At 37.8% G+C, this 16,623-nt stretch overlaps 1 protein-coding gene across 3 annotated transcripts in view; it reads right to left on the bottom strand.

The window, feature by feature from the left end:
• Nucleotides 1-16,623, bottom strand: part of strn (striatin, calmodulin binding protein) — a 178,616-nt gene that overhangs the window by 51,959 nt on the left and 110,034 nt on the right. For all 3 annotated transcript variants that reach the window (XM_051919382.1, XM_028821086.2, XM_051919381.1), the window contains exons 5-6: nt 7,725-7,892; nt 4,876-5,011 (exon numbers count right to left, since the gene is read on the bottom strand). In XM_051919382.1, the coding sequence (XP_051775342.1) occupies nt 4,876-5,011; nt 7,725-7,892 (304 nt within the window). The remainder of the gene's footprint in view (nt 1-4,875; nt 5,012-7,724; nt 7,893-16,623) is intronic.

Here is a 16,623-nt window from a genome sequence, read left to right as displayed (position 1 = left end):
CACAGAATAAGTTAAAAGTGCTACGTAGGTACCTGAATGCATGTTTGTCATTTTTACAAGGTACCTCATATAATGTTCAAACTTGTGTTCAATACTGTGCTCCCTGGTGTGAAAGCAATATTTTACTTAAAATTGATTTACTAACAAGAATGTTGTATATGTCCATTAAATTAATAACATTTTCCATTTTTACCTCTCTCTACAGTCCATAATGGATAATGATGAAGTGAAAACATATTTTCAGAATGGTTTGCAAACTGAAATCTCTCATTCATGTACATATTCAGATCCACACTTTGCAGAAACCCCTTTGGCATGAATTACTGCTTTGAATCTTCTTGGATAAGTCTCTTCAAGCTTTGACCACCTGGAGTTGTGTAGTTTATCCTATTGCTCCTGGTAGATCCACTCAAACTCTTTTAGATTTGATGTAAAGCATCTAAAAGCTGCTATCTTCAGGTCTTTCCTTAGATGTTCTATAGGGTTTAAATCTGGGCTATGGCTGGGCTAATTAAGGGCATTAAAAGATTTGCCCCGAAGCCACTTCAGCACTGTCTTGGCTATATGCGTCAGTTAACTTTCAAGGTCATTATAATTTTGCTTTTTTATATTAGTTTTTATTTCGATATTTTTTTCTGACATTACTTGGAAATCCTGTTTAGTTTTAGTTTTCCTTCATCGTGTATTTTTAGTTTTAATTTAGTTTTTATTTCACAAAGACATTTCTATTTTATTTTTATATCTATATATTGTGTCACAATCAGACAGAACTGTACACTTAACGGGTTAGGATATGAGTTTAAAAGCTTACTACACTACATAGTTTCCTATCTGGTTTTGTTTTTGTCTGATAAAAATAAGCATAATGAATGTAAAAAAAGATAAATTAATAAATATAGAATAAATACAAAAACACATTAGTATGTTTAGTTTTTTACCAGTTGGCAGACTCTCCTTGCCTACCTACCTGTAGTTCAGTAGAGACATTGCCAACTCAGGAATTTTACAAGGTTTATATCACTTCATTGTTAAACGACTTTTTTTTAAAGCAAAAGTGATTAGTCAGTAACAATATGCTGATCTTGTATGATGGCCTAGTCACTCTCTCGATAAGTGCCATTTTATTTTCAGAAAGGATTTCTCCTGTGTGAATTGGTAGGTGAATTATTGTCAACAAAACGTGGCACCTGAGAAATAAACTGAAACGTTACTCACTCGTGATTTTTCTGTCCATAAGGTAAAGGTTTTGTTGACCAGCACACTCCGATTTCAGACATTTGAATTACATCTTGATATACAACAAGTGCAAAAAAATGTGGCATAGCAAGTCACTTTCTATTTCACACACTTCATGCGCCCGTAGTCAGCTTGTCCGATCATCGCAAATGCTGTGTGAACACCTGCCCTTCATCACCAGCCGCCGTTCACTGGATGAATATATGCAGGTGGCTTGTGGTGGATGACTTTCTGTTTTAGAGTTAAAAGTTACAAGGTCTAAAAGCTAATGGCAAGAATATTCATTCAAAAATGAAAACTAAAAATAGTTTAGTATATTATTTTATTTCAATTAGTCTTTGTAGCTACTTTGATAATTATGTTTTATTTGCGTTTACGAAAATGTTTTTTTAATAATAGTTTCAGTTTTGATTTTAGTTTTCGTTAACTATAATAACCTTGGTCACTTCATTTTGAAAGATGAACCATAACTCCAGTCTGAGGTCATGTGCACTCTGGAGCAGCTTTTCTTCAGGGAGCTCTCTGCATTTGGTTGCAATTGATGTTTTCCGACAGTGTATTGTGACACATCAAAACCTGCATTGACACTGTCACAGTGGAGAAACGTATCCGTGTCTATCCAAATCAGAAGCCCTGGATGACAAGAGAGGCTCAGTGGCAGCTAAAGGAAAGGAAAACTGCCTTTAGGTGTGGTGACAAGGCTCTCTACAGCATGACATGGTCCAACCTGAAGAGGGGCATCAGAAAGGCTAAGAGGGACTACAGGAGAAGGATTGAAGAGCACCTGGACAGTAATAACAGCAGGCAGGTTTGGCAGGGAGTCCAGCACTTCACCAACTACAGGACCAACCATGGAGCTGCAGAAGGTGACGCCTCAATGGCAGAGGAGCTGAACCACTTCTTTGCTCGCTTTGAGATGGAACTACCAGAGGCAGCTGTTACACACACAGCAGCAGCTCACAACAACATCACCCCCTTCCTTAGGGTGGAGGAACATGAGGTGAGACGCTCGCTCCAGGCTGTCAATCCTAGGAAGACAGCAGGTCCCAACGGTGTCACTGGACGTGTGTTGAGGAGCTGCGCAGAGCAGCTGGCTGGGTGCTTTACAAAGATCTTTAACCTGTCACTGTCTCAGGCCTCAGTTCCTCCCTGTCTGAAATCCTCCATCTTACTCCCTTTACCAAAAGATCACCCATAACCTGCCCGAATGACTATCGGCCAGTAGCGCTCACACCGGTGTTGATGAAGTGTTTTGACAGACTGGTCCGGAGTCATATCATGTCCTTCATCCCTCCCACCTTTGATGCCCACCAATTTGCTTACAGGGCTAACAGGTCTACTCAGGACGCTGTTGCTGCTGCTCTCCAAGCTACCCTGTCCCATCTGGAGCACCAGGAGAGCTACGCACGTCTCCTCTTTATTGATTTTAGCTCTACTTTTAAAACCATCCTCCCTCACAGATTGGTGGGCAAGCTGCTAGCCCTGGGACTCCCGTATTCCACCTGTATATGGATTAAAGACTTCCTGACAGACCGTACACAAAGGGTTAGGGTGGGCCCTCACATCTCCTCAGCTATCAGCATCAGCACTGGCTCTCCTCAGGTGTGTGTGCTGAGCCCCCTGCTCTTCACGCTGTACAAACATGACTGCGCCCCCGCCCACCACACCACCACCATCGTCAAATTTGGAAATTACACCACTGTGGTGGGGCTCATCTCTGGGGAGGATGAATCCACTTACAGGGAAGAAGTGGAGCGGCTGACAGCATGGTGCATTGACAACAACCTGCTCCTGAACACAAGAAAGACCAAGGAGCTCATTGTGAACTTCAGGAAAAAGAAAACGGACATCAAACCACTTTACATCGGAGGGGACTGTGTGGAGAGGGTGTCGGACTTCTGCTTCCTGGGAGTTCACATCATGGAAGACCTGTCCTGGGATGTGAACACAGCTGAGCTGGCAAAGAAGGCTCAGCAGAGACTTTATTTCCTGAGAGTCCTCAGGAAAAATAACATCCCCAAAAACTGCTGGTGTCCTTCTATCATTGCTCTATTGAGTGTATCCTGTGCTACTGCCTCTGCGTGTGGTTTTCCAGCTGCACAACAGCGCAGAGGAAAACACTTCAGCAGATCATAAAGACTGCCCAGCAGATCATCGGCTGTTCTTTACCCTCTCTGGATGAACTGCACAGCTGTCGCTGCCTCAGGAAAGCAGAAAACATCTTAAAAGACTCCTCACACCCCGCTCATGACATGTTCCAACTGTTGCCATCAGGCAAAAGATATAGGAACATCAAAACAAAGACTAATAGACTGAATAACAGTTTCTACCCTGTTGCTATTTGGGCACTGAATGCCACCTAATCACCACCAATGCAGCAGTGCGATAGATGACATCTTGTGCAATAGTGTTTCATGTGCAATTAAGATCTTATGTTGAATGTTTGTGTTCTACCTCATTTCTTCTTATCCTTTCTTATCCTTTTTTTAATTATATTTTATTTATATTTTGACACCGCAGGGACTGCACCTAATTTCGTTGTATCTGTTACAATGACAATAAAGATATTCTGATTCTGATTCTCAGTTCTGAGCAGTCTCCTGTCCCTACTGCTGAAGCGCACACCCATAGCATGATACTGCCATCACCATACTATACTGCCAGGATTGTATAGCCAGGTGATGAACAGTGCCTAGTCTTCACCAGACATAACACAAAAAGTTCTGTCCAAAGAGTTTAATTTTTGTCTCATCAGAGCAAAGAATCTTTTTTCTCCTGTTCTCAGAGTCCTTTAAGTGCCATTATATGCCTTTTGCTTCGGTCTAGCCACTCCACCATGACCGCTGTTGTGATGAATGTGCTTCACACAGATTCTCCCACCTAAGGTCTACAGAGAGCCCCTTGAATTTCATGGCTTTGTTTTTGTCTTGACATGCAGTGTTAATTGTGGGACCTTATATACTCAGGTGTGTGCCTTTCTGAATGATGTTCAATCAGTTTGGTTTGCCACAGATGGACTTCAATCAAGTTTCAGACACAACTCAAGGATAATTAAAGCAAATAATACACACCTAACCACAGCAAAGGGTCTATATGTTTACATGAATGAAGAATTTCAGTATTTGATATTTAATATATATTTTCAATTCTTTCTGAAAACATGTTTTCAGCTTGTCATTCTGGGTTATTTAGTATAGACTGATGGGTAAAAATGGCCAATGTATCTATTTAAAAATAATCTACAACAAAATAAAGTGTGTAGAAACTGAAGGGGTCTGAATACTTTCTGAATCCGGTGTATACAAGCCATTATTAAACATGGTCCTAGAGTTCAAATGTGGTTGCTGCATTTATTTCCAATCAGTTTCCTTAAATATATAGTTTCCTTAAAATCGTGGCTTGCAAGTGAAATAAACAAACTTTTATTTCAGAGATATGAAATAATCTAGATTTCTGTAAGCTTTGAGCATCTATAAAGAAATAAATCTAGAGATGGGTATAATAAGCCACTGAATAATAAAATCAATAAACTGAAGACTTCAGCTTTAATTTTCAGATAAGACATTGCCTTGAACAAAAAACAGTTTTGAGTACCTCTTTACTATACGAATCAGTGAGAATAAGTCATACAGTACTTACAGTTGCCGAATCAATTATTGTTTTCTCTTTTCCTTCACTATCATCATCATCATCTTCATCACTAAACTCTGCAGCAGCACTTTCCATAAATTTAAAGGTATCAAGTACAGATGCTGAGTCAGATAAATCAGGTTTTCTATATAGAGAGAAAGGAACAGGAAAATTAAAAGATATATAAGAGAAGACTATGTCCATGTGATGAAATATCAGTCTTAATATTGTTCACCAAAAATAAGTCTTCCTTGTAATATGCATAGAAATCATGAAATACTATGCAATCAAAAATGAAAAGTTAATATCATGCCAGAAATGTCAATGTGAACTACACACTGAACAACCATCTGGCTCGTAATATTTACTGGATATCTGAAGACTGACTCTTCATCCTCGTAACCAGAAGAAAAGTTTAATTAAAGAAAATGTTTTCTGCCATATATGGCATATTTTCCTCCACTCTACTTTTGATTATAATTTCCAAGACATTTTAGTCACAGAATAATGCCAATGTGGGCTTCCTTTTTCTAAGTGTGTATACTGTATTTCAAAGTGCTTTTCTGTAACGAAAAATGCAAATATCCTAAGGGAAAACAGACCAATGAAGGCTTTCCTCAATTGAATATATTATGCCCAAACTTTACGAATTATGAATAAAAGGTAATAAGCAACGATTTGTGTTAAAGTGGAACTGATAAAATAAAAGTAAAAACACATGGAAAATACAAACTAATTACTAGTAATGAACCAAAAGGACAGATCTTGGAAGTCAGCTATATAAAGACTATTTATGTTTACACCGGCTTCCGTAGTTCCCAGGAAGAGTGCATATCCAAAGCTTTAGATTAAGATGTCGCCATACCATGACTAGGATGTAAAAAGACTTTACTAATCGAATGGGGTAAAAAGAGGTCAGCTTAAAGAAAACAATTTTTCCCACATTTATACTATGTTGAAGAGACAAATACTGGATTGGAACCTTGTATCTTTGTTCTGTAAAATAGGAGATAGTAAAAAGGATAACTGACAAAAACGTAATAAGTTTTAAATAAATAAACAAACATACACATACACATATATACATATATATATATATATATATATATATATATATATATATATATATACTGTACACATATATACATATATACATATATATATATACATATATATATATATATATACATATATATATATATATATATATATATATACATATATATACATATATATATATATATATATATATATACATATATATATATATATATATATATATATATATATATATATATATATATATATATATATATACTGTACACATATATATATAAACACACACACACATATACATATATATATTATATATATACATACACACACATACATACATACATACATACATACATACATACATACATACATACATACATACATACATATACGTATATGCTAGAGAGACACAGTAAGAAATTAAACCACAGAAAGATTTGGTAAAGAGGTGAACGACTGTTAATCTTACACTCATCACAAAAATGGTTCTGCTACTGCTGAGCAGAAAAACACTACATTTTTAATTTGCTTGTATTTTATATTTCTATTAGATTTTGTAATTAAACTCAACAATAAAAAAATCTATAGAACTCAAGCATGTGACATTATTATATATTCAATTGACATGACTGAAATACAAAATGCTTTGTGTTGAGATATGACTACTTTAATATTCAATGCATATATACCAGAAGACAGCATTTTTAAATGAAACAATTTTTGTTCTAAACACATTGCTTTGTACTTTGTTATATCAGAGACAGAACCAGCATGTCAAGGAATGCTTTGAAAATGATAAACAACTTTGTAGCATTTCAAGAGAATGGATAAATTGGAAGAAATTTTGCATTTTAGAAAGTCCAGATCATAACCCTGAATAAATGTTAATACAAAACCTAAAGCAGGCCGTTTATGTAGGTCAACAAATAAGGAGCAGTTAAAGTAGTTTAAAGGAAGAATTGCCAAATACTGTTTCACATCTGACAAAGGATGCACATATAATATATAATAAAGCTGTAGGAAATATTTGGTTGTTGCCACAGTGGCAAAGGATGTGCCTTTTCTTCCTGAATTGAGAGATTCACTTACCTTTCCATATCAAAATCCACTGTTGCAAGTCTGGTAAGTTTTTCAGTAAATAATATATATTATTTACGAATATCAGTAACTCGACTTTTGTTTTTCAAATAATAAGAGCACAGATAAAATTACATTTTTTTTTTGAAGCACAAAAAATTAAGAGTTCACATATCTGAAGCTGCAATTTATGCCACTTAAGACAACAGACGGAACTGAGTCATAAAACATTAGGAACACTTTTTACTCTGTGATGTGCTTTCTACTAGTTTACATAAGATGTTTCCAAATTGTTCTTTGGCTTATTTAAATTTGTGATGTTCTTTTTACCAGTTTACATAAGATATCTTTAATTTTTTCTTGGCTTATTTAAAATTTTAATATATTAATAATATAGAAAATAGCTTTATAAATAAGTGGGTTGCTGTCCTCTAAACAGAGTTTATCAATAACTATAAAAAATAAGCACAGTATAATTTAATATGTGTATAACATTAAACGTATCAGCCTGTAACACATCATATTTATTGAAATCAATAAAACATAACATGATTTAGCGAGAGCAAGTGATTGTTAACAAACTGAACCTAAGCAATATAAAGTGGAAAAAAATACATTTTAATTCATAAAATGCTTCATTTTTAACTATTTAGACCAATAAAAGCAAAACTGTAGTTAAAGCCCCATTGTGTACAATAAAGTATAAAAAATTCAGACACACTAACCCAATCATTATAGCTTCCTTTAAAGATGGCTCGGTGCCATTCACCATTGGCTCAAGGTTTGAATCCGAAGGTCTCTCTTCACCATCACCAGTCAAACCCAATAATGCTTTAACTCTCTGTGACTTAACATCCAGGATTGTGTCCGTGTAGCCCACCTCTTGTAGATACCTGATAAAATAATCACTTTCAGAGTATTTGGAATTTAACCAGAAAAATAACAACTGCAAATTTAGTTTTAAGTGACAGCTAACATTTAGAATACTGTACTGTAAATATAGCATTGTGCAACACCAACAGCTACAAGTTAAAAATGATAAAATAAAAACAAAAAATCAAGTGGAATGAAATTAACAAAAAAACATAATTAATGATTAACTGATAAAGTATTACAAATAGTTTTAAAAAACAAGAATGCCAGTATAGAATACATGCATCAGTTTGTACAGATTTATGTTTAGATTGCAAGCAAAATGAGAATATGGAACAACAAATAGACAACAATAATAATAATATTGCATATTTTATCATGCTCTGTAATTAGAGCGATGCATACAATTTGAAGCAATTGTGACCATCACCTCAAACAGCATGAAAGTGTGTAAAGAAAATAAAAATAAAAAACAACAGGTTATAGACTGAGTGAGCACATGAAGCAAAGAATCAGCAAAATAACCAGACTCAAGATGTGATATACAGTAAAGCTGTAGTACTCTCTAGGAAGTGAAGAAAATCAAGACCATATATATTAAGCCTGGTCACAGTTCACTGACCCCTGTGCTTAGTCAGGAGACCATCAAGATCAGGATCACATAATGCAACAATCCAATTCATCACTGGGGACCAGAGACTATCCCAAAAGCAATGGGCATATGGCAGAAAATAGGACCATCACAGAGTCCACTCATGCACAATTGATATGAAAATCAACAACATTTAAATCCCATCACAAGTAGTGTGGAACACCAGCAAAGAATAGAATGAATTTACTTCATCAACTGCAGTCAAAGATCTGGGCTCAGAGATAGATTGCTCACGATATCTCAGCACTGTTACTAGTAATGCATTCTTTCAGTGGATACTGACAACAAGCGCAAAATCCATCAACCTCAGTAATAAAGTAGCTGGCACCAAACAAAGTGATCACAATAGCAAGATGACAGGCACCTTGCCACCAGTAGTGTTTCATGTGCAATCCCCACAGCCCTTAAAGTTCTGTTTAACGGATGTTTGAAACCCTAATAAATTCATAGAACTTTTGTTTTTGAGGCTTCATGCATGACGAAAATAAAAATAATAATGGATATTTTCCATTCACTTTTAAGAAAATGGATAGAAAGATGGATTTTCCACCTAGATTTTACAATATGCCATTACTGCTCTCTTCACCGTACAACATTATGGTTCACTCATACGTCCAATATTCTCAACTATAAATACAACACAGACTAATGTTCATCATCAAAGCATATCATAGCAGCAAATTGTGTAAGGCAATGACTTGCCCTGAATGGGATGTCATTTAATAACAGAGAACAAAACAGATCAAAAAACACTTTTCAAAGTTACTTCTCTAGGTGCTATTGTGGATAGCAACTAGTTTTAACATAGCAATCAAAAAGTACAAAGATAACTAATTTCATCTAGAAATATATTAAAAAATAAATAAAAAAGTAGAAATTAAAAGAAACTGCAATGTTTAAAACTAAACACATTTTTCGAGACTCTTCAAACTAATTCTAAAATACAAAATAATTTTCAATAAGGAAAACTGAGACAAACATTCTGACACAACTAATAAAACAGAAAAACCTACCCTGGAACAAAGAAGAAAGCAATGACAATGAAAGCAATCAAAATGTTCTGTTGTAGTGGGTAGCTCAGTATGCTGCAGTGCTTGGATTCTTGAAGAAATATCAACTTGTACCAGTTTTTTTTTGTTTGCTTGTTTAATGAATGGGGGGAAAGAGGCGGTCTCTCTTAGTACCAGCCTCGAGAGTCCCTCTGGGAATGCCTCAAAACAATTCCCTATTCATTTTACTATGGTTTGACAAAGCAGGTCTTCTCATAGACCATATACCTAAAGAAAAAAATATTACCTACCACAATAATCCTATAGTTTTAGCATTGGACAGAGGACATGTGCACTTACAAAGAAGTGATCTTTACTTCAGGCAACAGCTGGAATACATTTAAGAGATGGCTTTAAACATTTTCTTGTTTAAAGAATACATACGAGTGCACATTTACCATTCTGGTTTGGGATTTACAACTTATCTGGCTATGCAGAACTCTACAAAGTCTGTACCTGGACAAAAGGACTGTGCAGACATTAATATACTACACACTCATAGACTGCCACAAACGTCAACAGTGGTCTTGACAGTATTCTTCAAATAAAAGTATTGTTAAGGATTAGTGAATAAAAATCTTACTTTCTTATTGGATGTTTAAAAATGAATTGAAGATTCCAACAGGCATATAAACATACATGGATTTATAGCAATACACATTACATTATGTCTTAGTCTACTTCAATGTGCAGTCTGATTAAAGATTGGCTAGCCTAAACCATATCTCTGACAATATGTGCATGGCAGAATTTGCTAATTTTTGTGAAACAAGCTTTCATAGCTCTCTTTCAGCAAATGAAAGATCACATAGCCATTAGATAGGGCCTTACAACTCTAGAAAAGAAGAGAAAAAAAAAAAAGAGGTAACCAACCCAAAATGGAAGGCTTATCAGTTTACAACAATATATTACATATGCTGGTGTGACTGTTCATACACTGATTTAATAATAGTGGTAAATACAATAATTGGTGATTAATGACTACTTCTCATTCTCTTTCACTTTGCTATATGTTGTGGTGGTGCCGTGAGTCATTAGCACTTTTGGCGGTGTTATTCCTCCTAGCTTTAAAATGGAACCTTAGCATGGATGCGAGAAATCTGAATCATCAATAAGAGATTCAGCCTCAGACCTTCATTGTGTTCAATCATAGAAACTTGTTAGTACCATAGAATATGTACATACATACATGTATATACAGTAATCCCTCGCTATATCGCACTTCGACTTTCACGGCTTCACTCCATCGCGGATTTTATATGTAAGCATATTTAAATATATATCGCGGATTTTTTGCTGGTTCGCGGATTTCTGCGGACAATGGGTCTTTTAATTTCTGGTACACGCTTCCTCAGTTGGTTTGCCCAGTTGATTTCATACAAGGGACGCTATTGGCAGATGGCTGAGAAGCTACCCAACCACAGCACGTATTATGTATTAAATAAAACTTCTCAAATATATTGTGAGCACGGGGGCTGTTCACACCCCTAGAGGACACGGCCAATACGGTCCCCACAGTGAAGCATGGCGGTGGCAGCATCATGCTGTGGGGGTGTTTTTCAGCTGCAGGGACAGGACAACTGGTTGCAATCGAGGGAAAGATGAATGCGGCCAAGTACAGGGATATCCTGGACAAAAACCTTCTCCAGAGTGCTAAGGACCTCAGACTGGGCCGAAGGTTTACCTTCCAACAAGACAATGACCCTAAGCACACAGCTAAAATAACAAAGGAGTGGCTTCACAACAACTCTGTGACTGTTCTTGAATGGCCCAGCCAGAGCCCTGACTTAAACCCAATTGAGCATCTCTGGAGAGACCTAAAAATGGCTGTCCACCAACGTTTACCATCCAACCTGACAGAACTGGAGAGGATCTGCAAGGAGGAATGGCAGAGGATCCCCAAATCCAGGTGTGAAAAACTTGTTGCATCTTTCCCAAGAAGACTCATGGCTGTATTAGCTCAAAAGGGTGCTTCTACTAAATACTGAGCAAAGGGTCTGAATACTTAGGACCATGTGATATTTCAGTTTTTCTTTTTTAATAAATCTGCAACAATTTCAAAAATTCTTTTTTTTGTCTGTCAATATGGGGTGCTGTGTGTACATTAATGAGGTAAAAAATTAATTTAAATGATTTTAGCAAATGGCTGCAATATGACAAAGAGTGAAAAATTGAAGGGGGTCTGAATACTTTCCGTAGCCACTGTATATGTGTATATATGTGTGTGTGTATATATATATGTGTGTGTGTGTGTGTGTGTGTGTTGTGGCTGGGGGGGCGACCCAGCCAGGACACCCCGGAGGACCGGAAGAGGGCTTACGCCTTCCCCAGACCACGTGGGGGCGACCGCCCTGGTACTTATGGGGACCACGGGTACAGAGCTTTGAAGCTCAACCCTGTAGGGGCCCGTGGTCACTGCCAGGGGGCACCCCAATGCCTTTGGAGCCCTGGACCTCAGCACTTCCGCCACACCCGGAAGTGCTGGGGGGAAGAGAAGCGGGGACACCCGGAGTGCTTCCGGGTGTGCAGCCGGCACTTCCGCCACACTGGAGAGTGCCGGTAGAAGATTGCTGGGAAGCACCTGGAGCACATCCGGGTGATTATAAAAGGGGCCACCTCTCTCAGTTCGTTGGCTTGAGTCGGGAGTGGAGAAGGACAGAGATCGGGAGGAGAGGCAAGGAGGCAGCCTGAAGACTAAGGCATTCGAGTTGTGCCCTGGACTTTGGGGACTTTTGGGGGTTTGAGGTGCACTTTTGTAAATATGGATGTAAATAAACGTGTTGTGGGTGAACCATCGGTGTCCGGGCCGGCTTCCACAATGTGTGTATATATATGTATATATATATATCTATATATATGTGTGTGTATATATACATGCACACATATATACCGTATATACACACATACACACACATTATATATATATATATATATTATATATATATATATATATATATATATATACACATACACACATATATACACACACATACAGTTAGGTCCATAAATATTTGGACAGAGACAACTTTTTTCTAATTTTGGTTCTGTACATTACCACAAAGAATTTTAAATGAAACAACTCAGATGCAGTTGAAGTGCAGAATTTCAGCTTCAATTCAGTGAGGTGAACAAAACGATTGCATAAAAATGTGAGGCAACTAAAGCATCTTTTTAACACAATCCCTTCATTTCAGGGGCTCAAAAGTAATTGGACAAATTAAATAAGTGGAAATAAAATGTTCATTTCTAATACTTGGTTGAAAACCCTTTGCTGGCAATGACAGCCTGAAGTCTTGAACTCATGGACATCACCAGATGCTGGGTTTCCTGCTTTTTTAATGCTCTGCCAGGCCTTTACTGCAGCGGCTATCAGTTGCTGTTTGTTTGTGGGCCTTTCTGTCTGAAGTTTAGTCTTCAACAAGTGAAATGCATGCTCAATTAGGTTAAGATCAGGTGACTGACTTGGCCATTCAAGAATTTTCCACTTCTTTGCTTTAATAAACTCCTGGGTTGCTTTGGCTGAATGTTTTGGGTCATTGTCCATCTGAATCATGAAACGCCGCCCAATCAATTTGACTGCATTTAGCTGGATTTGAGCAGACAGTATGTCTCTGAACACCTCAGAATTAATTCGGCTGCTTCTGTCCAGTGTCACATCATCAATAAACACTAGTGTCCCAGTGCCACTGGCAGCCATGCACGCCCAAGCCATCACACTGCCTCCACAGTTTCTTTACAGGTGATGTGGTATGCTTTGGATAATGAGCTGTTCCACGCCTTCTCCATACTTTTTTCTTGCCATCATTCTGGTAGAGGTTGATCTTGGTTTCATCTGTCCAAAGAAAGTTTTTCCAGAACGGTGCTAGGTTTTTTTAGATGTTCTTTAGCAAAGTCCAATCTAGCCTTTCTATTCTTGAGGCTTGTGAGTGGCTTGCACCTTGCAGTACACCCTCTGTATTTACTTTCATGCAGTCTTTTTTTTATGGTAGACTTGGATATCGATATGCCTACCCCCTGGAGAGTGTTGTTCACTTGGATGGCTGTTGTGAAGGGGTTTCTCTTCACCATGGAAATGATTCTGCAATCATCCACCACTGTTGTCTTCCGTGGATGTCCAGGGGTCTCATGTATAAACGGTGCGTATGCACAGAAATGTTGCGTACGAACGTTTCCACGCTCAAATCGCGATGTATAAAACCTAAACTTGGAGTAAAGCCATGCACATTTCCACAGTACCTCATACCTTGGCGTACGCAATTTCTCCACTTGGTTTTGCAGACTGGCAGCACCCAGCATCAAAGCAGTGCTACTGTTCCTGTGTTGTCACCCTTTGTTTCTTAGCTCCACATTCCTGACGCGGCTTTATAAATACACTGAAACTAACTGCATATTGTTTATTAGTGTAATGCATCTTAATGTAATTAACCTGCAGCAATACAATGGTTGGAAATAGCCATAGTATTCTAAATACCATAACTGCTTTAGCATTGTAACTCTTACTGCATCTTCTTCTTCTTTTAGCTGCTCCCGTTAAGGGTTGTCACAGCAGATCATCTTTTTCCATATTACTCTCACTGCACCACTCGGAGTATTTATATCACTGTATCTGAGTGGGGAATCACAGCAGCAGCTGATCGGAAAGAGAATTATCGGTATACAGCATGAAGCAGACGTTGACTCAGCCACGGCAAAACGCTTTAGAGACTTCCCAGTACGGACTTCATGGTTTAGAAAAAGTTTCATCCCAAGATCTCTAAACGCACTCAATCAGTCCATCATGTGCTCCTTGTAGAACTGTTTACTTATAAGTACAATTACCTCACTGTAAACTTGCACTACAGTTATAATATTGCACAACCTGCGCCACTTTAAAAAGCGTGAATTTACATATGATGACGGTATTCATTTTTAAGATGAAATGCAGCAAAATATGTTGATTATATTATACAGATAAAACTTTAACTTCATTTAAATAATCTGTATTGTTAATAATTAAACATGTGAGGACACGGTGCCGCAGCGCTAGCTAGTTCAGGGATTGTTCCTGCATTGCGTTGTATTTTTGTGCTGACGCAACACTGGAAAGATAGACGGATAGAATAATTAAACATGTACTACGAAGATATTTCAATGTTCCTTAAAAGTTTTGAAGAATCAGCGTTCTAAGCTTACAAATGGCTTCACGTCTATTACATAGCTGATTGTGTGGCGATTGGGTATTTGGAGAAAGAAAAGTAAGGACAGAAATTGGAGGTTAGTACGTTTGAAAGAGACAATACTGCTGTGATAAATTATGTCATTGAAGGTAGCGCATGGTGCAGCAAGCCTCTTGCGTGAGATATGAACAAGCACTGCGCCACCGTGTTCCCATGTTTAATAACATGCTTTCATTCCTATCATCATGAAAAAGATATCACGTATACATCTCAGTATTTTAATTATTCAGAGAGCTGTAATATCACGAATGTAATGGATTATGTGTCCTGTCGGAGAAAGAGAAAGCCCGTTTAAGAAGCAGGTAGTGATTCACACACAGAGCACAAAGAAGATCAAATACAGAACAAAGCATTTAACGTCCTACTTTAGTTACAATGGGATTTGAGAAACTAGTAAATTAAACGATTTTAAGATGAAGTTTATGATGTTCTACTTTAATGGCAAAATAAACTACATGATTAAAGTGGAAATTTCGAGATTAAAGTTGACATTTCGTGCTTTTTTCCCCACTATGTGCCTATTTTTTTGTCTGTACCCTAATAAGCTTTCATATGACACTCAGACGGTGGGCTACGACTCGCCTTTTCATGGCGACTTTGATATGTGATTTCTTTTTTATTTCGGGCACTGTGCGACTTTGTGAACTTGAGCTTTCGAGTTTCTCCGACACTCTGTCATTCGATCAACTTCCTTTTGTTGATTATACCACTGTTTAAACCAACAAATAATACGTTTTTCCTTTGCCTCCACTTGGTACTCGCTGAAATCATTATCTTTTCCCCTGTGCTTTTCCCATTGTCTTTTTTCAGAAGGCTATTTATATCAATTTGCATATTCAAAGAGGCGTAATTCTGGGAGGAGTTGGGACGGGACAGAAGGCGCGTGCATGTGCGTTACTTTTTACACTGATCGGGATTTATGTAGTGGAAGAACGTGAAAGTTTGCGTACGTACAGATTCCTGCATCTGGATTTTTCTGTGCGTACGCACATTCCCGCTTTTGTGCTTACGCCATGTTATATTGTGAGTTCTACGCACGTCGTTATACATGAGGCCCCAGGTCTTTTTGCGTTGCTGAGTTCACCAGTGCTTGCTTTCTTTCTCAGGATGTACCAAACTGTAGATTTTGCCACTCATAATATTGTAGCAATTTCTCGGATGGGTTTATTTTGTTTTCGCAGCTTAAGGTTGGCTTCTTTCACCTGCATGGAGAGCTCCTTTGACCGCATGTTGTCTGTTCACAGCAAAATCTTCCACATGCAAGCACCACACCTCAAATCAACTCTAGGCCTTTTTATCTGCTTAATTGATAATGACATAACGACGGACTTGCCCACACCTGCCCATGAAATAGCCTTTGAGTCAATTGTTCAATTACTTTTGAGCCCCTGAAATGAAGGGATTGTGTTAAAAAAATGCTTTAGTTGTCTCACATTTTTATGCAATCATTTTGTTCACCCCACTGAATTGAAGCTGAAAGTCTGCACTTCAACTGCATCTGAGTTGTTTCATTTAAGATTCATTGTGGTAATGTACAGAACCAAAATTAGAAAAAAGTTGTCTCTGTCCAAATATTTATGGACCTAACTGTATATACACATATATGCACATACAGTATATACATATACACATATATGCACATATATACATATTCATTGCATTCCCACGGGCTCACCACCTATGGGAGGGGCCAAGGAGGTCGGGTGCAGTGTGAGTTGGGTGGGTGGCCGAAGGCGGGGACCTTGGCTGTCCGATCCTCGGCTACAGAAGCTGGCTCTTAGGACGTGGAATGTCACCTCTCTGAAGGGGAAGGAGCCTGAGCTAGTGCGTGAGG

The sequence above is a fragment of the Erpetoichthys calabaricus genome, chromosome 15 (assembly GCF_900747795.2).
Source record: "Erpetoichthys calabaricus chromosome 15, fErpCal1.3, whole genome shotgun sequence".
In the NCBI taxonomy this organism is placed as follows: Eukaryota; Metazoa; Chordata; class Cladistia; order Polypteriformes; family Polypteridae; genus Erpetoichthys; species Erpetoichthys calabaricus.
The sequence above is the reverse complement of the archived record's forward strand: the minus strand, read 5'-3'. Positions and strand labels throughout refer to the sequence as shown.